Source organism: Ahaetulla prasina, chromosome 1 (genome assembly GCF_028640845.1).
Source record: "Ahaetulla prasina isolate Xishuangbanna chromosome 1, ASM2864084v1, whole genome shotgun sequence".
Lineage (NCBI taxonomy): Eukaryota > Metazoa > Chordata > Lepidosauria > Squamata > Colubridae > Ahaetulla > Ahaetulla prasina.
This window is the reverse complement of record NC_080539.1, coordinates 366,519,952-366,544,635: the sequence shown is the minus strand read 5'-3', so window position 1 is coordinate 366,544,635 and position 24,684 is coordinate 366,519,952. Positions and strand designations below refer to the sequence as shown.

Here is a 24,684-nt window from a genome sequence, read left to right as displayed (position 1 = left end):
GTTATTCTATTCTATTCTATGCAGGTGGCTTCACAGACACGTTTCTGTAGTTTTTTTGGCAACCACATACTGGGAGTACTTGACTTATGATCATAAATAAGCCCGGAATTATGGTACTAAGTCATGCCAGGCATTAAGCAGGCCATCATTTGACCGACCTGATTTTATGATTTATTTATTTTTTTGCAGCGGATGTTAAACAAACCCACTGTCTGACTTAAATAGGTCTGACGTTCTTTAGGTTTCCAAAATAACCAATTAAGAGAGTTGGAAGGGATCTTATAGGTCATCTAATCCAACCCCTCCCCCCATCCCACCCAAACAGGGGATCCTACACCATTTCTGACATATGGCAGTCCAGGGAATCTGTCAAAGGTGCCTAGAGATCACCTATTTAAAGACTGTGACAACTCTCAACGGTAGCGACCGACAACTTTTTGGGAGGTTGAAGTCACAAAATGGTTGCTGTTGGAGAAGGCATTGGGGTTTTCAAAATGGCTGCCACATGTATTTTCAGAAGTCTTCCCCAACCGAGAGCAGGTGTGGGACAGTGGCTAAAGTTTTGAACCGGCTGCAGGCCTAAGGTCAGCCGAGTCACTTTGGAGTCTCCTTGCCCTAGAAAGTAGGCAAGGACGAGAAAAAATGATATATAGATAGCAAAAAATGATGCCAAGGAAACAGGGAATTGCCCATTGAGTCCCCAGGAATCAAGATTGATTTGGGAAAATCCCATACAGGTAGTCCTTGACTTATAGCCATTCATTATGCGACCATTCAAAGTTATAATAGCACTGGGGGAAAAAAAGGACTTGTGACCAGGTCTCATATTTGGAGCTTCTTCAGGGTCAAAATTTGAGAGTTTGGCAACTGGTATGTATTTACAATAGCTGCAATGTCCCCAGGTCACGTTGCTGCCATTTGCGACCTTCCTAGCCAGCTTTTTTAATGCAAAGTCAATGGGGGGGGAGCAGGATTCGCTTAATGACCATGTGATTCACCTAACAAGTACAATGATTCACTTAACGACTGGAAGGAAACATTTGTAAAATCGGACATGGCCCACTTAGCAACTTTCTTGCTTAATAATGGAAATTCTGGTCCCAATTGTGGTCGTATGTCAAGGACTATCTGCGTAGTTCTTTATTTTCCATGGTTCTATCATCTGACTACTTTTCTTTGCATTGACCCTGATAAATGTATTTGGGAGAATCTTGCACACTTTTGGTAATGCACTGCTGTTGGGGGCCCAACACTCACGGTGTTTCTCTTCTCTGTTTCCCTTCCTAGGTGGACTCCAGGCCATTGCTGAGCTGCTGCAGGTGGACTATGAGATGCACAAAATGACCAATGACCCCCTCAACCTGGCACTCAGGCGCTACACAGGCATGGCCTTGACCAACCTCACCTTTGGGGATGTGGTCAACAAGGTGCGATGGGATCCAAGACAGAAAAAAGTGCATCAGGCGGATATGTGTGTGTGTTTTTGCCCGAGTTGTAAAATGTTAATTCTTCAAGTATTTACCTAAATAGATTTTTGAGCCTCGGTGGCCCAGTGGTTAGAGTGCAGTACTGCAGGCTACTTCTGCTGCCTGCCGGCTGCCTGCAATTTGACAGTTCAAATCCCACCAGGCTCAAGGTTGACTCAGCCTTCCGTCCTTCCGAGGTGGGTAAAATGAGGACCCAGATTGTTGTGGGCAATAGACTTACTCTGTAAACCGCTTAGAGAGGGGCTGTAAAACACTGTAAAACGGTGTATAAGTCTAAGTGCTATTGCTATTACCCTGTTTTTTAAAAATGCAGTAGCCAGCTTCAGGGAGAACTTGTTCTGTTTCCCTTCCCCAATACTCCCAACAAAGAGTCAGTCAAAGGCCTTCTTTTCTAATTTATTTACATAGATAAATGTCCTGGCCACGTCTACCCATGGGCCTGCCAAGTCTCTGGAGATAACGAGGAAATTATAGATAAGGCCAGAATTACTCACAAATATATTCTTCCCTCCATTGATACAGTTTGCCCACGCAAATTCATTGCTTTGTCCAAGACAAAAAACCAGAAAGTCCCGCCTCCTATTTATAGTCTCTGCAGATGTCACTGCATGACCATCATTCTTTGACTTTGTCCCAACGCTTCCTCTGCTGCGCGTGCCGATCACGTCTGCACAGTCTTGCATCACTCCAAAACTGTTCTTGGGGCGTTGCCAAATCAGAAGGCTCGGGAGAATCAGGCCTTGCCGGCCCCTCCTCCTCCCTTTGGGTGGGTGCCAGGGAGGGAGAGGGCCCAAGAGAAGCAGGCCTTGCCAGGTCTTCTCCCTCACTTTCTGAATCATCCGAGTCCAGGAGTCTGGGTCCAAGAACCTGGGTCACAACAGAGCTCCTGTTACAGATAATCCTCGAGTTACGACCACAATCGAGCCCAAAGTTGATGTTGCTCAGTGAAACATTTGTTAAGTGAGTCTGCCCCATTTTACGACTTTTCTTGCCACCGTTGTTAAATGAATCATTGCATTTGTTTAGTAATATGGTTGGATTTCCCACTGATTTTGCTTGTGAGAAGGTCGCAAAAAGGGGATTGCATGACCTTGGGACACAGCAACGGCCATGAAGTATGAACCAACCCTCTGAATTCTGGTCACATGTTCCTGGGGAGGCTGCGAAGGTCGTAACTTTGAAAAATGGTCGTAAGTCACATTTTTCAGGGCCGTTGTAACTTTGAACGGTCACGAAACGAACTGTTGTAAGCCGAGGTATTTAGTTACAGGTAGGCCTCAACTTAAAACCATTCAACGTTGCGTGCCCGTTCAAAGTTACAACAGCACTGGACTTGTGACTCTGTAACTTCTTTAGAGGAATATAAAATCCACCCCTAATTCCTATTCCTTACTCTTTTCTTGCTGTTTAGGCGACGTTATGCTCGCGGCAAAGGTGTATGCAAGCTATCGTGAACCAATTAGCATCTGACAGTGAGGAATTGCACCAGGTAAGGTGGGCCAGATGGTCACTGAATCTGCACCTTACCTGCCCTTCTCTAGCAGGTCCAGGCCCAGATGTTTCTGTTGTGACCCAGGGCCAAGAAGGTAGTAATAAACTTAGTCCGTGGAAAAACAAACTTTATTCGAACAGCTGAGAATTACTTCATTCCCAGCGTCGTTCAACTCAAAGTAAAACAAATGCCTCCCAACACAAATTCCTCAGTTATCTCCCAAACCTTAGTCCAATTAGGCAAACTGCCAAAGGCCCTTCCTGGCAAATGTCCAGAAGCCACAAAAATAAAGATGTACATGAAGCAGAGGGCGAAGCAGAAGAGGCAGCTACAACGTTGTATTCCGGCAAAGCTGAAAAACTGGTGCTGGTCTGTTTTAAGCCTTATGGGAGGGGCCAATCATCTCTTGGCCCTTCTCCCGAGTTGTCCTCTCTGCTTGAGCTGCTCTTGCCTTCTGGCAGCTCTTCTCATGCGTGTATTAGGAACAGGCTCCTCCTGTTCCTCTGCCTCACTACAATCAGTCTCTGGAGGCTCTGGAGACCACACCTCACTTCCCGATGGCCCTGGCCTCACCTCAGCCTTATCGCTGGCCGACTCTGTTGCCAGCTCCGTAGGCTGCTGATGGACCATAACAGTTTCCTTCTCTGAACATGTAAAGGCGGCACTTCAAAGCTTCTTTACATGACCTCAGATTCTCTATCTGGCCCATTGGGAAAAACAGCTGCTGAAGGTAGCTTTCTTTCTGAAACACTCCTTGCCCGGAAAAATGAATATTATTTACTAGATTTAAAGCTCACCTTTTATTTAGGAGCCCAAGACAGTGCTAACTCCTCTCTTTTCACACAACCATGAAGTTAGTTGAGCGGTAAGTGTGGAATTGGTGCAGAATCTGCTTCTAATTCAATATTTTTCATCCTTGGCAACTTTAGGATGTGTATACTTCAACTCCCAGAATTCCCCAGCCAGCCATGCAGCCATTTCATGTCCCTCCCAGGCCACATCTGGCCGTCCCTGTCTGGCCTGCGTGGAAGGCGACTGCTATTTTTATTTTTATATTTACCTATTTGCGTGTATGTCTGTGACGATTCTCAGTAATCCAAGTCATGGTTGTCCCAAAGATGCCTTTTCAAGAGATAACTGGACTTTCTTTTGTTTTTCTTGGATGAGAAGCGAAACATAACATAATAACAGAGTTGGAAGGGACCTTGGAGGTCTTCTAGTCCAACCCCCTGCCCAGGCAGGAAACCCTACACCATTTCAGACAAATGGCTATCCAACATTTTCTTAAAAATTTTCAATGTTGGAGCATGCACAATTTCTACAGGCAAGTTTTTCCACTTATTGATTGTTCTAACTGTCAGGAAATTTCTCCTTAGTTCTAAGTTGCTTCTCTCCTTGATTTCCACCCATTGCTTCTCGTCCTGCCTTCAGGTGCTTTGGAGAATAGCTTGACTCCCTCTTCTTTGTGGCAGCCCCTGAGATATTGGAACACTGCTATCATGTCTCCCCTATCTTCAAGGAAAAACAAAGAAAGCTCAGTTGCCTCTTGAAAAATCATCTTTGGGACATATTTGCATGCCTGCATATCTACACACCTTCACAGCCCTATTGGTCCTCCACAACAGTCCTAGTTTTTCTTGTGGCCCCCTTAGGAAAATTAATTGCCCCACCCCTTTTTTCTTAGGTGGTATCCAGCATCCTACGCAACCTCTCCTGGCGAGCCGATATGAACAGCAAGAAAGTCTTACGAGAAGTGGGCAGCGTCTCAGCGCTGATGCAGTGCGCCTTACGGGCCAGCAAGGTAAGACGGAAGAGGTAGAATCGACAGCCAATTCTGCTAAAGTATGGTCTTCACTGATGGTCGCACAAAATGGGCAATACCAGTAATGGGATTCAAAATTTTTTACTACAGGTTCTGTGGGTGTGGCTTGGTGGGCATGGCGTGGTTTGGTGGATGTGGCAGGGGAAGGATACTGCAAAATCTGCATTTCCACCTCACTCCAGGGGAAGGATACTGTCGTGTCCCCCTCCCCCTCCGACGACCGGGTCTAGGAAGTCCGTATCAAGCGTGGCCACAAAGCCTCTGCAGCTTTGCCAAATTCCTTTCAGATTTCTCAGGGCAGGCAGGAATCCAAGTTGTGACTTCAGCAAACTAAATGAGACTTTGCTTGACTCAAAGTTGCTTGACTCAAGCTGGTCCTTTATATAGGCTGTGGGGTGTGGCTCCATGACTCAGCACTTATCCAGGCCTGCCCCTTCCTTCCTTCTGCTGACGTCGGCTCTCAGATCTCCGGAAGCGGGGATCCTCCCACTGTGAATTCTCTTCAGCTGGATCTGCTGTCGGTAATTCCAGCACGTGGCTGGCTCCCTGCTCATACGCTGTAGGAGTGAGGTTTGTTTGTTCATTCCTGACATCCTGTCCGAGCATGGGGCCAGGGCTGGGGGCTGGAGGCATGACAGGCCGTTCATCTTCATTATCAGATTCCGAATCTGATAGTAGGCCCGGGAGGAGACGGGAGGGGCCTGGCTGAGGAGAGGAGGGAGGACGAGACACAACAGATACTGTGAAATCTCCATTCCCTCCCCACCCCACTAACTTGCTTTCCAGCTCCATTCTCCTATGCAGGGCAACAAAAGAAAACCCAGCTGATGAGCTGGGACTCAGTCAGCTGAGACTCGGGAGGCAGCCAATAGATTGGGGGCAGGGCCAGTCAGAGGTGGTATTTGTCTCCGAACTACTCATAATTTCTGCTACCGGTTCACCAGAACTGGTCAGAACCGGCTGAATAGCACCTCTGGCAATAGCCTTCCTGGCCATAGCTCCTACCAGCAGGAGCTACAAGCCTAGGCGGACCCCAACTCATCAAGAGTCAAATCTGGGTCTGTCTTGGAATAAGCAGGCTTCCGAAATAACCTTAACTCTGTTTTGTTGCCTACATTAGGACTGATTGATATCAATTTATCATACCGCACGTTCACATTACATTTCAATAAAAAAGGAACAGTAAAATACAACACATAGAATATACAATCTGAAACCTTCACGGGAAGGTTACAAACGTATATCTAAGTTGCAAATATAATTTTTTTTTACCTCATTGGTCGCAGCTGAGAATTCAGCCAAAATCTCCCATTATGGGTTTTGGTTTGACACACAGTCACTATGTGTTGGATAGTTTGTTTTTCAGCTCCACGGTCACAATTCAGTGATGGTATTGTGCCCCACTTATAGAGGGCATCTAGGTATCAAAACATAAAATACAAATTAGATGGACATGACCTTATAGATGACCCTCACTCTGTCAAGGAGCGTGGAGTACTCATTTCTAAAGATCTAAGTGCCAGAGCCCACTGTAACAACATTGCCAAAAAGGCACTAACAATAGTTAACCTAATCTTGAGTATCTTAGATATCTTCTCTGGTAATATTGTACTACTAACTAGAGCATACAAAATATTTGCTAAACCAATCCTAGAATACAACTCATCTGTCTGGAACCCACACTGCATATCAGACATAAATACAATCAAGAAAGTCCAGAGATATTTCACAAGAAGAGTCCTCCACTCCTCTGCTTGTAATAAAATACCTTATGCTACCAGACTCCAAATTTTAGACAATTTAGAACTATGCAGGCTTCAATCTGACCTATGCATAGTACATAAAATTATCTGCTACAATTTCCTACCTGTCAATGACTACTTCAGATTCAATCACAATACACGAGCACACAATAAATACAAACTTAAAGTGAACCGCTCTAAACTCAACTGCATAAAATACAATTTCAGCAACGGAGTGGTCAATGCCTAGAATGCATTACCTGACTGTGTATTTCTTCCCCAAACCCCCAAAACTTTAAGCTTAAACTGTCTACTGTTGACCTTATCCCATTCCTAAGAGATCTATAAGGGGCATGCATAAGTGCACCCGCATGCCTACTGTCCCTGTCCTAATATTCCTTTTTTACTTACTCTTTTCATATGTTTATACTTTTACCTGTTATCTTATATATGATTGACAAAAATAAATAAATTGACCAAAAAAAATTCTACCATGGCCAGTACGAATTTAGTTTGATGTCGTCCATATCACATGGGGCTAGTCAAATCTGGGTGGTTTTTTTCCAAGAGGCAAGGCCAACTTTTTGACATTTCTGGGGGGCAGTGTTGTTTCTCCATGTTGTGAGTGTCAAAATCATATTTTACAACTGCTTTAGCAGTAGAGATGGCTGAGTGTCTGGATCTCAATCAGTGTTATGTCCTCCTCGCCTCCGTCCGAACGATGGCTTAATTAGCCGGCTCTTATCAGCTCTGGCAGCAAAAGAGCCAGCGTCTGCCAAGAGCCCTCGTTAGCTCCAAGACGCTGGTGAGTCACAACCTTCAGCTCTAGTCAGTCCGTGGATTTGCCTGATACAAAGAGACACACCAGCTCTTGCTGCCTTTTATATCCTGTGGGGTGTGGCTCCATGACTCAGCACTTCCTAGGCCTGCCCCTCCCCTGCTTCTGTTGTTCCCTCCTCTCCTGCCTACGAAACCTGGGATTGAGCCAAGCCTGATTGCTGTCAGCTGGGTCTGCAGGCGTGGCCTGGGGGGGAAAGAGTCAGGGGAAGGAGGCCTCGTTATCTCTTTCGCTTGGCCTGCCTCTGGCTCCTGGAGCTGAGCCAGGGAGGCCGGTGCTTCTGAGGTAAGCCCTGATGGCCCTTCCCCCTCACTGTCCAAGTCACTTTCTGGCAGCAGGCCCGGCACCGAGTCACTTTCTGGCAGCAGGCCCGGCTCCAAGGCACTTTCGGGCATGGGGCCAGGTTCGGGGGCGGGAGCCACCACACTCAGTTTCGCTGCAAGCAGGCTATGTTGCTCCGTGTTGGCAGATGGGAATGATCAATAGCCTTCACATTTTCTTGAAAGGGAACCTTTTTTTCGTCTTTTTCCCTACACTAGGAGTCCACCCTGAAGAGCGTCCTCAGTGCCTTGTGGAACCTCTCCGCTCACAGCACTGAGAATAAAACTGCCATCTGTATGGTGGAAGGAGCGCTGGGCTTCCTCGTGAGCACGCTCACCTACAAGTGCCAGAGTAACTCGCTTGCCATCATTGAAAGTGGAGGTGGGATCCTAAGGAATGTCTCCAGCCTGATCGCCACCAGAGAAGATTACCGGTTAGTAAACTCTTCTTTTCCAGGGACGCAATGGGTCAGTGGCTAAGACGCTGAGCTCGTCGATCAGGAGGTCGGCAATTCAGCAGTTCGAATCCCTAGTGCCATGTGACCAGTGGTGGGATTCAGCCAGTTCGCACCTATTCAGCAGAACCGGTTGTTAACTTTCTTAGCAGTTCGGAGAACCGGTTGATGTAGATGATCTTGTTTTGGTTTTTTTCCACTTTACAGGGCTAATCCTGTAAGGAAGGCAGGAAGGAAATATTCTGGTGTTTTTCTAGCCTAATCTTTATTGCCCTGATTCCAGAAACTGCCACTCTGGTTAACCCTTAGTACATCATAACAGCTAAGGCGAAGCGCCCATCGACGTGAGTGACGTTGAGTTGGCCACGTCCACACGGTCACTTGACCACTGAGCCATGCCTACCCAGCTAGTCATTAGGGCAGAGAACCGATTGCTAAATTATTTGAATCCCACCATTGCGCGTGATGGAATGAGTTCCCGTTACTTGTCCCAGCTTTTGCCAACCTAGCAGTTCGAAAGCACATAAAAAATGCAAGTAGAAAAATAGGGACCACCTTTGGTGGGAAGGAAACAGCGCTCCGTGCGTCTTTGGTTTTTAATCATGCCGGCCACATGACCATGGAGACGTCTTCGGACAGCACTGGCTCTTCAGCTTTGAAATGAAGATGAGCACCGCCCCCTAGAGTCGGGAACGACTAGCACGTATGTGCAGGGGAACCTTTACCTTTACCTTAATCTCTGCTTTCCTCCTTGTTCTGGTAGCTAACCTTTGCAGCCAGAAACATCTTCCTTCCCCCATCAGTACAACTGCCCAGTGGTGGGATTCAAGTGATTTAACAACCGGTTCTCTGCCCTAATGATTTCTTCCAACAATCAGTTTACCAAACTGCTCAGAGAGTTAACAACTGGTTCTCCCGAAGTGGTGCGAACTGGCTGAATCCCACCACCGCAACTGCCTCAACTGCTTTGAAACTCATCAAATTTGGCACTCAATGCACTTTGATGTGAAAATTATGTCCCAGCACTCACCGTTTGTTTGGTACTCAAAGAACAAGCTAGAACTTGTCGGTGATGGCTACTTTGTGACTCACTACATTACAGGCAGTCTTCGACTTACAAAAATTCCTTTACTGACCCTTCAAAGTTACAAGGACACTGGAAAAAAGTGACTTATGACCGTTTTTCACGGTTACGACCTTTGCAGCTCATGTGATCGAAATTCCGATGCTTAGCAACTGGTTCATAGTTACGACCGTTGCAGCATCCCAGGGTCATGGGATCCCCTTTTGCGACCTTCAGTCAAGCGAAGTCAACGGGGAAGCCAAATTCACTTAACAACGGCAGTGATTCACTTTACTGTGGCAAAAAACCTTGTAAAATGGGGCAAAACTGACTTAACAAATGTCTCAATAACAAAAATTTCCGGCTCAGTTTTGGTCATAAGTCGAGGACTATCTGTATTTCTTATGGGGGGGGGGATTTTTGGGTGTTTATCGTTTTTTTGTACTCACCATGCCTCCCAGAACCAATTAAAGATAATAATAATAATAACAGAGTTGGAAGGGACCTTGGAGGTCTTCTAGTCCAACCCCGTTTAGGCAGGAAACCCTACACCACTTCAGACAAATGGTTATCCAACATCTTCTTAAAAATTTCCAGTTTTGAAGCATTCACAACTTCTGGAGGCAAGTTGTTCCACTGATTAATTGTTCTAACTGTCAGGAAATTTCTCCTTAGTTCTAGGTTGCTTCTCTCCTTGATTAGTTTTCACCCATTGCTTCTTGTTCTTCCTTCAGATGCTTTGGAAAATAGCTTGACTCCCTCTTCTTTGTGGTAGCCCCTGAGATATTGGAACACTACTATCATGTCTCCCCTAGTCCTTCTTGTCATTAAACTAGATATACCCAGTTACTGCAGCTGTTCTTCATATGTTTTAGCCTCCAGTCCCCTAATCATCTTTGTTGCTCTTCTCTGCACTCTTTCTAGAGTCTCCACATCTTTTTTACATCGTGGCGACCAAAACTGAATGCAATATTCCAAGTGTGGCCTTACCAAGGCATTATAAAGTGGTATTAACACTTCATGGGATCTTGATCTTCACGTGATGAGTAACAAGATACCGCTGTACATCATTAGAGTCAAAATCAGCTGTTGTGGTCCCCAATCTCATCTCTGACCCCTTCCCAAATTCCTCTAGTCCAGGGGTCTCCAACCTCAGCAAAGCTGGCTGTGGAACTCTTGGAGTGGAAGTCCACAATTCTTAAAGTTGCCAAGGTTGGAGACCCCTGCATTTAGACTGTCAGAAAACAAGTGGTGTTATTTTCATTTCATCTCCTGAAAATCCTTATATAGGTAGTCCTCGATTTATGACCACAATTCCATCACTAAGCAATGCAATCATTAAGCGAATCACTTTCAATTTTATTTCCTTTTTTTTTTTCTTTTGCTGTGGTTGTTATGTGAATCCACTTCCCTTATTGGCTTGCTGGAGTTTCTTGGGAAGGTCACAAATCGCAGCTATATGACCCCAAGATGCTGCATCCGTTACAAATACATTGCCAGACCCGAAATTTGGATCCCTTGACTGTGGGGACACTGCCGTTGTAACTTTGGTTGCCAAACGAATGGTTCTGAGTCAAGGATTACCTGTATCCTTTTTCCCGTCGTGGTCCGTTTTTCCTTTTGGATAGCCACACTTGGATATGAAAGCTAAAACCCCACTTGTGCTGTTGTTCCCAGGAATTGGTATTCAGAAGCAGACTAGGGGCCGTGGTAGCTCAGGCTGTAAAGAAGCCTGTTATTAGAACACAGCAGCCTGCAATTACTGCAGGTTCAAGCCCGGCCCAAGGTTGACTCAGCCTTCCATCCTTTATAAGGTAGGTAAAATGAGGACCCAGATTGTTGGGGGGGCAATAAGTTGACTTTGTAAATATACAAATAGAATGAGACTATTGCCTTATACACTGTAAGCCGCCCTGAGTCTTCGGAGAAGGGCGGGATATAAATGTAAATTAAAAAAAACAAACTATGAATTCAGAACTCCTAAAATACCTCTCTAATTCCTCCCTTCTTTAATTTATAATGATGTGATACCTTACAAGTGAAGGTGAATATATTTGTCCTAGGATAATGTTGCAGGATCCAATCTGAGTCGGTCACCGGGACCAGAGGTCTTGTCTTCCGAGTTTTTGGACTCCTCTTGGAGCCCATCTTCAGAGAACTAGAAGCCTTAGTAAGACCATACCTTGAGTACTGCATCCAGTTTTGGTCAACAAACTATTAAAAAAGATGTTGAGAGAAGAGCAACCAAGATGATTAGGGGACTGGAGGCTAAAATATACAATGAACGGTTGCAGGAACTGGGCATGGCTAGTCTAGCGAAGAGAAGGACCAGGGGAGACATGATAGCAGTCTTCCAATAGTTGAGGGGTTGCCACAGAGAGGAAGGGGTCAAGCTATTTTCCAAAGCACCTGAAGGCCAGACAAAGAATAATGGATGGAAAAGGAGAGATTCAACTTGGAAATAAGGAGGAATTTTCTGACAGTGAGAACAATCAACCAGTGGAACAAAAGTCGCCTTCAGAAGTTGTGGGAGCCTCATCACAGGAGGCTTTCAAGAAGAGACTGGACTGCCATCTGTCAGAAATGGTGTAGGGCTGTGATGATGAACCTATGGCACGCGTGCCACAGGTGGCACACGGAGCCATATCGGTGGGCACACAAACATTGCCCTACCTCAGCTGCAGCACGTACGCACACACCAGTTAGCTGATTTTCAGGCCTTTCGAGCCCCACTGGAAGTCAGGAAATAGGCTGTTTCCTACCTGGAATGGAGAAGACTGTTTTCGCCCTCCCCAGGCTCCAAGAAAGTCTCGGGAGCCTCGGGAGAGTGAAAAGGGCCGCGGTGTGGCTCAGGCTGTAAGAAGCCTGTTATTAAAACACAGCTGCCTGCAATTACTGCAGGTTCTAGTCCCACCAGGTCCAAGGTTGACTCAGCCTTCCATCCTTTATTAAGGTAGGTAAAATGAGGACCCAGATTGTTGGGGGGGCAATAAGTTGACTTTGTAAATATACAAATAGAATGAGACTATTGCCTTACACACTGTAAGCCGCCCTGAGTCTTCGGAGAAGGGCGGGATATAAATGTAAACAAAACAAAAAACAAAAAGAAACGGGCCTACCGGGCCCATCATGCTCTCACATGCCAAAAGTGGGGGGAGCGCGGGGGGACACCTGTGTATGCGGGGGGGGACAGGGCACATTGAATTATGGGTATGGGCATGCAGGCACCCGATCCCCCCGCACTCCCCCCATTTTTGGCACGCGATGGCAAAAAGATTAGCCATCACTGGTGTAAGATCTGCTTGGGCAGGGGGTTGGACTAGATGACCTACAAGGCCCCTTCCAACTCAGTTAATCTGTAAATAATAGGAATCCGAAAGCTCAGAAAACAAAACCTTTGGTCCCGGCGACCGACCCAGATTGGAATATTAGACCTTCCTTGTTTTCCTCTGGGATCTGCACTGTTTTTATCTTACCCTCCATCTGTTCTTTCCTAGGCAAATTCTGAGGGATCACAACTGCCTTCAAACTCTCCTCCAGCACCTCAAGTCACACAGCCTGACTATCGTCAGCAATGCCTGTGGCACCCTGTGGAACCTCTCGGCACGTAGCCCCAAAGACCAAGAACTACTGTGGGACCTGGGAGCAGTCAGCATGCTCCGGAATCTCGTCCACTCTAAGCACAAGATGATCGCCATGGGCAGCACCGCAGCCCTCCGCAACCTCCTTGCCAACCGGCCGCTCAAGTATAAAGATGCCATGGTCATCTCACCAGGTTCTTGTATGCCCTCCCTGTATATGCGAAAACAGAAGGCCCTGGAGGCTGAATTGGATGCCCAGCACTTGGCTGAAACTTTTGACACCATGGAGAAGCAAACGATGAAGAAGCAGAGCGTCGCCAAGAAACCAGTGCGGCACATGGATAGCTTGGCCAAGGACTACGCATCTGATTCAGGTTGTTTTGACGATGACGAAGTGCCCAACGTCTCTAGCAGTACGGAGGCAGGCAATGCGTCGGTGCTCTCCATGTTCCTAAATTCATCCTTCCTCCAAAGTCAAACTTTGCCAAGAACGGTTTCCCAAAGAAGAGGCCCAGAACCAGAGAAAGATCAAAGTGGGAAGTCCGCAGAAGCCAAGAAGGTCTCCCCGCTGCTTGTGTCCCAGGACAACGACGTCTCCGTAGTGGCTGAGAAATTGGCCAACAAGATCACGACGACCGTGGCCAAGATAGATAAGTTGGTGGAAGACATAACCACACTCCATACCTCCTCTGATGACAGCTTCAGCCTCAGCTCTGAAGACCACTGCCTTGACTGGCAATATGGTCTGGATGAAGTCCACGAGGCCCGTGCCCAGTCTTGCTCTCCGTGCCGCCTCTCGGACACCAGTGGGATTATGAAGCGCGAAAGTCTAAGCCGGGCTCACACCCTCTTGCGGCTGAAAAACGCTTATACGAGCTTGTCCAATGATAGCCTCAACAGCGGAAGCACCAGTGATGGCTACTGCCCAAAGGAACACATGAGACCGTGTACTCGAACAACCTTCTTGGACTTTAAAGATGAACTACACCGGTATCAGAAACGGCCCAGCCGTCTTGATTTGAAGAACATCTTGATGAATAGGCCAGAAAAGATGGAACTGCCTGAGAAGAAACAGCAAGAATCCAATGTGATGGTGGAGAAACCAGAGAAAGAGAAACTTCTGGAAAAAGCCAAGGTCACGAGGCTTCCGCCTGACCCTGATGTTGCTGAGAAGGAATCTGAATGTAAGAAGAAAGAAGGAGGCGGACAGCTGGATCCTGATCCCAAAGTCCACACAATCAAACTCTCCCCATCCTATCAGCATGTGCCCCTCATAGACAACAATACCATAGCATCTGGGACTATCGGAGCCTTGGGAACCAGCTCTTACTATCCCAGTTTATCCATGAAAACCACCGATAATCTTAACAAGGTTCCGGAGAAACTGACCGCAGCAAAACCAACGAAACAAGAACGGCTGCAGAAATACTCGATGGAAGATACGTCGATTTGCTTCTCCCGATGTAGCTCCCTCTCTTCTATATCCTCTGCCGACAACGTCCTAGACGGGCAGAGCCACAGTGAGAATGAGATGGACACCGATTCCTCTCTGGAGATCATCGAGGTAGAAGAAGTGGAGGAAGCCCAAAAGAACAATCAAGAAAAGAAGGTGAAGCAGGAGATGGAACCCCTCACCTCCTCTTCACAACCCATTGCCATCCCCTTCCCTAAGAAAGAGAAAATGTTCCTTAGAGGAGCATCACCTTCTTGCCATGAGGACTTGACCCCTTCCAGCTCATCAGAAAACTACATCCAGGAGACGCCTTTGGTGATGAGTCGCTGCAGTTCGGTCAGTTCTCTGGGCAGTTTTGAGAGCCCGTCCATTGCCAGCTCTATCCAGAGTGAACCCTGCAGTGAGATGATTAGCGGTACGGTCAGTCCAAGTGAGCTCCCGGATAGCCCTGGGCAAACCATGCCTCCAAGCCGTAGCAAAACCCCTCTGTTTGAACTCAACAGCCAGCCAGAGAAGGAGGCCAGCCAGTTCAACATCCAGTGGGAGAACAATGTCAAGAAATTTATGGACATCACGGATTTTAAGGAGCGTTTCCAGATGCCCCAAGACCTCGACTCCATGGTCTACTTCACGGTGGAGAAACCCAATGAGAACTTTTCATGCGCCTCCAGCTTGAGCGCGTTGCCCCTCCACGAGCATTATGTCCAGAAGGACGTTGAGTTGAAACTTATCCCGCCGTTCCCAGAAAGGAGTGGGTTGAACTTCATGACACATGAGAAGAGAGATGACGAAAGGGCCATCGAGGGCCAAAGGAAACTGGAGTGCCTCGAGTTGACCTCTGATGAGGATATTGAAATTCTGAGGGAGTGCATCAATTCAGCCATGCCATCCCGTTTCCGGAAGATCAGGACATCCCTTGTCTCGGGCCTTCCAGCCCAAGTCCTAAACCCTCAGTCAAAGAAGTCAATGCAGGTTCCAGTCTACATGTTGGTTCCTGCCAATTCCCACTTGGGCATCCCCAAGCACAGATGGGCCACGATCACCAGACCCAACAAAGACTACCTGGGCAATGAAGATTCCTTCACTGACTCAGCAGAAGGAACCCCCGTCAACTTCTCCAGTGCTGCTTCGTTGAGTGATGAGACCCTCCAGTACCCTATGAAAGATGAGGGAGATTCCCGGCATTGCTCTGGAAAAAGAAAGGAAGTCACGGGGGCTCCAATGGGGGGGCTCAAGAGGGAGATCCGTCAGCTTGAACAAAGCAGCTGCCGGATTGGAAGAATCACCTCCAGCCATTCAACACCAACCAAAATGGCCTCCTCCTCTAAGCACAAAACTGGATCAAATCACACCAGTCCGCTCCGTGCAACCCGGGCCCAATCAGCCGAGTCCAGGAGAGGAAACATTCCCCTCAGAAACCTAGAATTGACGTTTTTGAGGCAAGGGAGTTCAAGGGCAAGTTCTGAGGGCAACCGTTCCAAGAAGAAGGAGGAGCCTCGAGAGAACAGCAGCCATGACAGCGACGGAGCCTTCCCATCCTTCTGCCACACCACACCAACCGAAGAGGCTGTCTACTGCTTCTATGAGAATGACTCCGATGACCTAGAGGAGTTAGACATGAAGAACTCACCCAAGAGAAAGCCCAACCTGGCCAGCAAAGGTCAAAAGAAAGAATGCTGGGCTAAGAAAGAACCTGAGCTAAGTTCCAGTCAGCAGCTTCATGGTAAAAACAAGATGGCGCCCCATCTCCGGAGCAACCTGATTGCAGATGAGACTCCACCATGTTACTCTCTCAGCTCCTCCTTAAGTTCCCTGAGCGATCTCGAACTCTATGGGACTGGAGAAAGGACGCAGATGCCCAAGATCAGAGCTAACCACCAACTGACCATGAACCGTCGGCAGGGGATGAGAGCAGCCGTATCCAAAGGAAGGGACAGCTCTGCCAGTTCCCTCAGTTACAATTCAGACAATGATGTCCTGCAGAAGGGCATTGGCTTAAATGGGCCCAAGAGGAGACGCCATTCAGCTAAAAGGAGGAACGCTGAGAAGGAGCAGAAGGGTCTCAAGACCAAGGAACGGAAGCCCGATGGGTTTCCTGATGAAATCACTTCTGAAAAAGGTTCAGATCTGGATAGCGTTGACTGGAAAGCCATCCAGGAAGGAGCAAACTCCATTGTTACTTGGCTGCACCAAGCTACTTCTTCCTTTGGCAAGGAGACGTCCTCGGAATCTGACTCCATTTTGTCTTTTATGTCTGGACTTTCGGCAAGCTCTGCTTTACAGCTGAGTTTGGACAGAAGAGACAAGACCCGGGGCAGGACAGGTCCCACTGGTGGCGTAGAGAAGAAAAACCTCCCCAAATCTTTCCAAGATGGCAAGAATCTGAATGAAACAAGAGGTGCCAGCAACAGGAATAAGATGGAGAAAAACGTAGGGCAGCAGAAACCACTGAGCAACCTACCTGTCGTCTTCCGAGGCAGGACGGTGATCTACATGCCTGATGCGGCCAAGGAATCCCCAACGCAGAGCTCCAGGTCCACTCCAAAGAAAACAGGAGGGGCCACTAAGCAGGAAATTCCTGAGAAAAATCTGAATCTCAACCAACCGAGATCGAGGAGTCTCCACCGGCCTGGGAAGATCTCAGAAATAGTGGAATTGATGTTGCCCAAAAGAAGTGCAACCCCACCTGCCAGGATGAACAGAGCACCGTCGTCCGGATCCTCCAGAACGTCCACGCCATCCCAACCCAACCAAAAGAAGCTCACATCCCCATCGCAGCAACCCAACAGACAGACGCCATCACGTGAAGTGGGAAAGACCAGTGGAAGCACCACACCTGTTGGCCCAGCCCCCAAACCGGTCCAGAAATCCCCTGTATCTAAGCAACACAAGACCCAGAAATCACCTGTCCGCATCCCTTTTATGCAGAAGCCCGTTAAAAAGACACTTCCAATGAGGAACACCATGCCTACACTGGAAGAACAAGGAGGAAACAGCAGCAGTGAGCTAAGGCCTAAGGTCAACGGGAAAGGTATTCTACAGGCCAACCGCCTTAATTTGATGCGCATGTCCTCCGCAAGATCCCTCAGCAGTGACTCCCACCAGTCGGGCTTCCTACGGCAGCTGACATTCATCAAGGAGTCACCCAGTCTTCGCATGAGGCAACGCTCTGAAATCTCACCTTCCGGGTCTTTGTCCTCACTCTCTCAGGGTGCTTCTCCGCGGAGAGGCCGCCTTGGCCTGCCAACCGTTTTCCTCTGCTCTTCCAGATGCGATGATCTCAAAGTGGACAAGCCAACTGGGTCAAGCCAACGTCCTGTCATCTCCCGGACGTCTCTTCCCAGCCAGAGTCTCTCTGCAGGGGGGGCCCCAAGGCCGCCCCGCAGGACAAGCTCAGAAAGCCCCTCCCGACTTCCCGTCAAATCCAACAATATTCCTCCAGAGCCTTTTAAGCGTTACTCATCCTCTCCTCAAATCAACATCACCAAGAGGGCCGCCAGCCCTATTTCTACTCCATCAGACATCCCTGAGCCCTCAAGTGGGAGGAAGAAGAATGAGGAGGTTTCAAAACTACCAGTGATTCCTCCTGCAGAGAAAGGCACTGAAAATCAGCGGCAGCGGCAACAACAACAACCACAGCCACTGCCACCGCCACCACAGCCGCAGCCACAGCCGCCGCAATCACAACCGCAACCACAGCAGCAGCCGGCGATGGTGAAAGGGACCTGGAAGAGGATCCGTGACGAGGACATACCCCACATTCTGAAGAGCACCCTTCCTTCAACAGCGTTGCCCCTGGTTAGCGCTTGGCAGGAAGAAGAGAGCGATCAGACGCCTGGAGCTCTCCAGCCGAAGACGAGTGACGCAGTTGTGCAGACGGAAGACTTTTCCACCACAAAGACTAATTCCAGCACCTCCCCTACTCTGGAGACCCAGAAGGTCGTCAAGATCCCACCCGACAGCTACGAAGGAGATGGCTTTGCTCTCGCGAAGGCCACCACTGCGTCCATCTCCTTTACTCACGAAGGGTCAGTCGGCTCTCTTGGGAATTTCCCTTCCAGTAGGCACAGCTCCCCAAGCCGGGCTGCTCGGGTGACCCCGTTTAATTATACCCCCAGCCCAATGGTGGAGCCCGCAGTCAAAGAGAAGCAGGTGGAGAAAACACAAGTTTGACAGCCTTCCAGGTTTGGTCTGATAAACGACTGGAATGTTCGTAGCTAGCCACCAAGATATATAAAACCAAGCTTGGATGTATTCATTTTTTAAAGAAGTTACATTTGTCGTTTTACCTCAACTATCACCATTCTTAACAAAACAAGGAGGATTGGATGAGCGTTTCTTCTACACACAAGACTAGAGGAATCGCATCTTGTGAGAGATGCAAAAGACACACAGGAACAAAACGTACAGGTAAATCCTCGACTTACAACCACAAGTGGGGCCACTGCTAAGCAAAGCGGTTGTTAAGTGAATCGCACCTGATTTTATGCCCTTTTTTTTTTTGTCCCGGTTAAAGAATTGACTAAAGTTCTTAAAGTGAATCACCTGGTTGTTAAGCGAATCTGGCTTCCCTCGTTGACTTAGCTTGTCGGAAGCTAGCTGGGAAGGTTGCAAATGATGATCACGCGCTGGCTGCCAAGCACAAATTCTGACCACATGACCACGGGGATGCTGCCATGCCAAGTACAAGGAACAGTTGTGTGTCTCTTTTTTTTCCCCCCCAGTGCCGTCGTTAACTTTGAACGGTCACTAAAGAAACGGTTGTAAGTCGAGGACTTGCCTCTATTTTCTCTTTCTTTCTTTGCAAATGACATTTTTGGAATGAGTGTAGGGTTGCAAAAAAAAAAAAAAAATGAGACCACCTCAAACCCAGCAGCTCTCGCTCTTGGTAGGAGTGGGTTACAAACCGACCGTCAGAATTATTTGAATGGGGGGTCAACTGCTATACAGGAGCATTTTTCCTTCGTTCTTGTGCAAAGAAGTGGGAATTTGAAGCCGAATTCTTGGAAGGTTGATTCCAGAGTTGAACTTCTTGTAAAAATGTGCAGGGGCACTTCTGAATATCTCATGTGTCGGAAAGAGAGGCTTCATGATTGCAGTCCCACAGCGCCCCTCCCCCCCCCAATAAAAGTCTATTATCTGACTTGAAAAATCAACTCAACCTTGAACTGGCGCTCTGCTTTGGAAATCGGGGGGGGGGGCTTCCTCCATCATTTACAAAAGATCTACCTGAAGCTGACCAAAAGAGCAGGTGTGAATACAGCAGGTAGGCAAAATTCACCTGCTTCATCTAAGGACAGTTTAGTTTAGTCCAGGGGTGTTCCAACCTTGGCAACTTTAAGACTTGTGGACTTCAACTCCCAGAATTCCGCAGCCAGCAAAGCTGGCTGAGGGATTCTGGGAGTTGAAGTCCACAAGTCTTAAAGTTGCCAAGGTTGGAACACCCCTGGTTTAGTCCAATATTCAGAATCACCCACCTTTTACGTTGTACAGGACTATCCAGGTAGCCCTCGACTTAACGGCCGCCACCGAGCCCAGCATTTCTGTTGCTAAGCGAGACAGTGATCCGGTGTCTTTTGCCCCATTTTACGACCTTCCTTGCCACGGTTGTTAAGTGGATCGCTGCTGCGGCGTTAAGTCAGTGGCTCAGTTGTTAAATGAATCTGGCTTCCCCATTGACTTTGCTTGTTCAGAAGGCCTCAAACGGAAGGTTCATAGGACCTCTACTGGACACTGCAACCGTCATAAATCGGAGTCGGTTGAATTTTGATCGTGTGACCTTGGGGTGGCTACAACGGCTGTCAAGTGTGAAAAAAAAAACGGCCATCGGTCCCTTGTTTGTAATTTTGAACGGTCCCTGAATGAACTTTTGTAAGTCAAGAACTACCTGTAATGAAGACCACGAAACGGCATTCTGAAAGGATTCACAATCTCACGTTGAGAATATTTCTAGATCATCTTCTGCCAAATCTGTCTCCTCTCCACTTTGCTCCGTCTTTGGATCCAGCCACCCAATTTGAGAATGGCATCGCCAAGGATCCACCCTGGATTATCCGACGGGCTGCCCAACTTCACACATCAAAGCGCGCTCAGGATTCCCCTCTGTTAACTGCCAGTTTCTCTCCACATGGAACTCTACTCTTCCCCAAGCCTGTGAAGACAATCCTCTTTGCATTAGAGGAAAACTTGACCCGCAAACCGTTAAATAAAGTAATAAACCACAACGCTTCCTGGAGGGAGACGGTGGGGGAGGGGGGAGAGAAAGAGAGAGAGAGAAATAGAGACCAAAAACTTTAAAACTCGGCTGCATGCTTTAGATAGCAATTTGGATGTGCAGCTGTTGGAAGAAAGACCTCTCGGGAACGCAGAGAGGCCAATTTCTGAGCAGACATGTCGAGGATTGCACTATTAGTTTTAATATGTGGGCATCAGTGCCACCCCCTCCCCCCCACCGATTAAAATCAAGATATCCTCAGCTATTTATTGGGGGTGGGAAGCGGGAGGAGGGAGGGAAGGAAGGAAGGAAGGAGAGGCGTTTATGCATCTGAGAGGGAATATTTGGCGGGAGAAATTTATACATCAGTGAAAAAAGAAGAAAAAAAAAAACACCGAGAAGAACGACAGACAGACCTAGAAGGAGAATTGGCAACCTTGGGGCTGTGAATAACATGATCTGTAATACTTTGCTGTGCCTCTAATTACAGCCGTTCCTTAATCTGCTAATGACTAATCTGTCTTTCTGTGGGTGCTGGGTGGTTTTTATACGGAAGGGAAAAACACATAACGGCATCTTAGCATCTTTGCATTCTATAAGGCCAGGAGTCGCCAACCCGTGGCTCTGGAGCCACATGTGGCTCTTTCATCCCTCTGCTGCGGCTCCCTGTCACTCAAAATATGTGTCACAACCGCCAATGTGCAACACCCGCTGGGACGCAATTTATCGAGCTTTTTGGTAGGCTTTGTGGCTCCCGGTGTTTTCTTTTCTGCGGGAAACGGATCCAAATGGCTCTTTGAGTGTTTAAGGTTGCCGACCCCTGTTATAGGCAAATTCAGATTGGTTGTGCGGGGAGTTTGGGAGGGTTTTCAAGGAGGTTTAAGATGGTGGAAATGTTTGGGAGAGGTTATAAGAAGCAGAAGTAAAAAATCTGTAACTTGATGTCAGACATGTTTCTGTTTTCACCTTGATGTTTTTTCAATCTTGGCTACTTTAAGACCTGTGGACTTCAAGTCCCAGAATTCTGGGAATTGAAGTTCACTCATCTTAAAATGACTGAACTTCAATTTAGCGCAATTTCTCAAGATAATTTCAGGAATCTTGTTAAAACGCTGGCAAATTAGTCCAGAACTGTATTTCTGTGAGGTCCTTGTGCTGAGGCAGAATAGCCAGGATTACATAAATCTGAACCATGCCTCGGATGACATCAAGAGGAAATTGAAGCAGGCCTGAGACCATGAGACCAGGGCCCCCAAGCCATCTCATCCAGCATTCAGATCCAACTGGGAGGTTCATAAGCAAAGAATGAAGAACAAGTAGCTTGATTATGGCTTCTGGTGCCTGATAATTCAAATAATTTATGATAATTTAGTGATTAATAGCCATTGTGGAATAACCTCATCCTCTTTGGAAGCTCTCCGAAACAGGGGTCTCCAACCTTGGTCCCTTTAAGACTTGTGGACTTCAACTCCCAGAATTGCCAGCAAAGCTGGCTGAGGAACTCTGGGAGTTGAAGTCCACAAGTCTTAAAGGGACCAAGGTTGGAGACCCTTGCTCCAAAGGACATCTGTTTCAGTCTCTTCGCAATTTGCTCTTGAGCACTGGATCCCGATCACTGGGTTTATATCATTGAGCTTATTCTAGTATGGGATCATCTCCTTCAGGTAAACCTTAAGAACGGTATAATCAGAGATATCCTGTATTGCTCGGGATAAACAAGAGGACTATTAAAGAACTTTCAGGTTGTAATATTCTTCTGGGGCTGAATTTATAACCTTAGGGTCTTACTTGGTGAGAAATTCCCTCTTTGTTCAAGTTGGTTTGTTCCTAAACCTGCAGCCCTGCAGACCTGAGCTTCTCCACCATCGCAGCTTTAAGATGTCTGGACTTCAACTCCCAGAATTCCTACCCAAGCCTGTGATGGTGCTGGTTTAGCTGCATAAAGATTGGCAGAGTTGAAATCCCTATCAGTAGAGAAAGTTAAAAATAAATAAATAAATCAAGATGGGAGCCACACGTGTACATTAAAAACCCACCTCTTTTTTATGTATGTTCCATGTGCCTACAAAGAGACGTGACTTCTACTGCACGATTGGGCTGCCACTGTTATATATTCACTAATTCTTTTAAAGAAGCAGAGAGTAAAAAAAAAAATCTGTACAGGTTAGTCCTCGAGTGACGACCACAATTTAGCCCAACATTTCTGTAGCTAAGTGAAACATTTGTTAAGTGAATTTTGCCACATCTTATAACCTTTCTTGCCACAGTTGTTAAGTGAATCGCTGCAGCTATGGTGTTTCCCTGAAAATAGGGCCCCCAAAAATAAGGCCTCGTCTGATTTTACGTGTGTGCCTAATGTAAGCCCTAGCCCAAAAATAAGCCCTAGTGAAAGGAAGTGGGCGTGGCCAGCACAGGAGGCAGTGAGCATGCGTAGGCCAATAGTATCAGAAAGTAGAGAGTTGGTGGCCTGGAGTAGGCAGCCGGTCGCAGGCTTGTCTTCATGTGGTACCGGCAGCAGATGGAGGCAGAGGTTTAAGGGAGGAAGGCAGGCGATTCAGACATGCTGCGTGGGCTGCAGGAAAGCTGAGAATTGCTGGGCCGGAGTGGGCAGGCGGCCACGGGAGGCTCATCTTTGCGTCTCTTGGCTTGCCTGTGGCCAGCATGACGCATCAAGAATCGCCTGCCTTCCGCCCCGTGTTCTGACCTAGGCTTCCTGATACAGTACACAATGAGTCCCAAAACCCGTCTTTTTATTTCAACGGCTGTGAATTCTGCTCATTCACAGATAGTCCCAAATAGTTGTAAAGAGTCCGACCGAAGTTTGCCGCAGTCCTTTGGGATAAGGCTGATAAACACTCACCTTTATCTCCCTTGACACGAAGACCTAATTGGCAATTAACTTTGCAAGGCCACACGGAACACAGAGTCAAAACGGAGCTGCAGAAGTGAAACCGGCCAGCACAAACGTTGCTTCCTGCAAAGGCTCAGGTGCCTTTGCTCCTCCTTTATGTCTTATGGGAGGGGCCAATCATATCCAAGCCCTACTCCCAAGTTGTCCCTTTTTTTTTTTTTTTTATTGAAAGAGTTTTAAAAAAACAAAAACATTTTTCCCCCTTTTTCCCCCTCCCTCCCAAAAAAAACCAAAACACCCCCCTCCCTCCCCCACCCCCCGGCTTCCCGGGTCAATCACAAGGTAAAGTCCAATCCAAATAACCACATCCAAAGCTTTTCGTCTCCCAACCCCCTCCCCATTACATAAAATAACTTTCTAATTATTCAAAGGCAATCTGATATTTCTTAATCTGATATCTGTTTTGTAGATAATCTCAAGTTGTCCCTTTTGTTTTAACTTTTCTTGCCTTCTGGCAGCTCTGCACATGTGCGCACTGATAACAGGCTCCCCCTGTTCCTCTGCCTCGCTGATGTCCAACTCTGGAGGCTCCGGAGTCTGCATATAACTCCCAGATGGCCCTGGCCCCATCTCTGCCTCTGACACAGAGCCCTCATCGAGCTTTCCCCAGACTCCAAGACTGGCCCATGTACCTCCCCAGCCTCCTCACTGTCCGACTCTGCTGCCGGCTCCGCAGGCCGCTGGTGGACCACAACACCCCACAGCTCTGCCCCTGTCCGCTGCCGGTGGCACCACGTGAAGACGACCTCCCCCAGCCACCTGCCCACTCTGACCAACTGACTCTCGGCTTTCCTGCGGCCTGCACGGTGTGTCCAGATCGCCTGCTGCTGCTTCCGTCTGCTACTGCTTGGACAGGGAATCAACTCACCTGAGCTGCGCAGCCCCAGAGTGCACTGACCAAAAAACTGGCGGGCTCCAGCTGCTGCCAGGCACTACCAGTCCCAGTGCGCTCTCCGCTTATTGTGTGCGTGCTGGGGGGTGGGGCACCCAGCCGGGCTGATCACCCTGAAATTGTGTTTCCCCAAAAATAAGCCCTAGTGCTTATTTTGGTGCCCAAAAAAGATATAAGACCGGGTCCTATTTTTGGGGAAGCATGGATATTAAGTGAGGAACAGAGTCGTTAAGTGAATCTGGCTTCCCATTGACTTTGCTCATCGGAAGGTCGCAAAAAGAGATCCCACGATCTTGGGACACAGCAGCGGTCATAAGTATGAACCAGTTGCCAAGCATCTGAATTTGGTTCACACGACCATTGGGATGCTGCAAAGGTCGTAACTGTGAAAAACAGTCGTAAATCACTTTTTTC

At 47.7% G+C, this 24,684-nt stretch overlaps 2 protein-coding genes across 2 annotated transcripts in view; both read left to right on the top strand.

Moving 5' to 3' along the window:
- The window catches only part of APC2 (APC regulator of WNT signaling pathway 2), a 102,718-nt gene extending 83,190 nt beyond the window's left edge, over positions 1–19,528 (top strand). The window contains exons 11-15 of the mRNA XM_058163491.1: positions 1,288–1,427; positions 2,899–2,976; positions 4,664–4,780; positions 7,921–8,135; positions 12,717–19,528. Coding sequence (XP_058019474.1) covers positions 1,288–1,427; positions 2,899–2,976; positions 4,664–4,780; positions 7,921–8,135; positions 12,717–18,426 — 6,260 coding nt within the window. The 3' untranslated portion in view covers positions 18,427–19,528. The remainder of the gene's footprint in view (positions 1–1,287; positions 1,428–2,898; positions 2,977–4,663; positions 4,781–7,920; positions 8,136–12,716) is intronic.
- The window catches only part of TJP3 (tight junction protein 3), a 137,173-nt gene that overhangs the window by 40,178 nt on the left and 72,311 nt on the right, over positions 1–24,684 (top strand). The window lies entirely within an intron of this gene.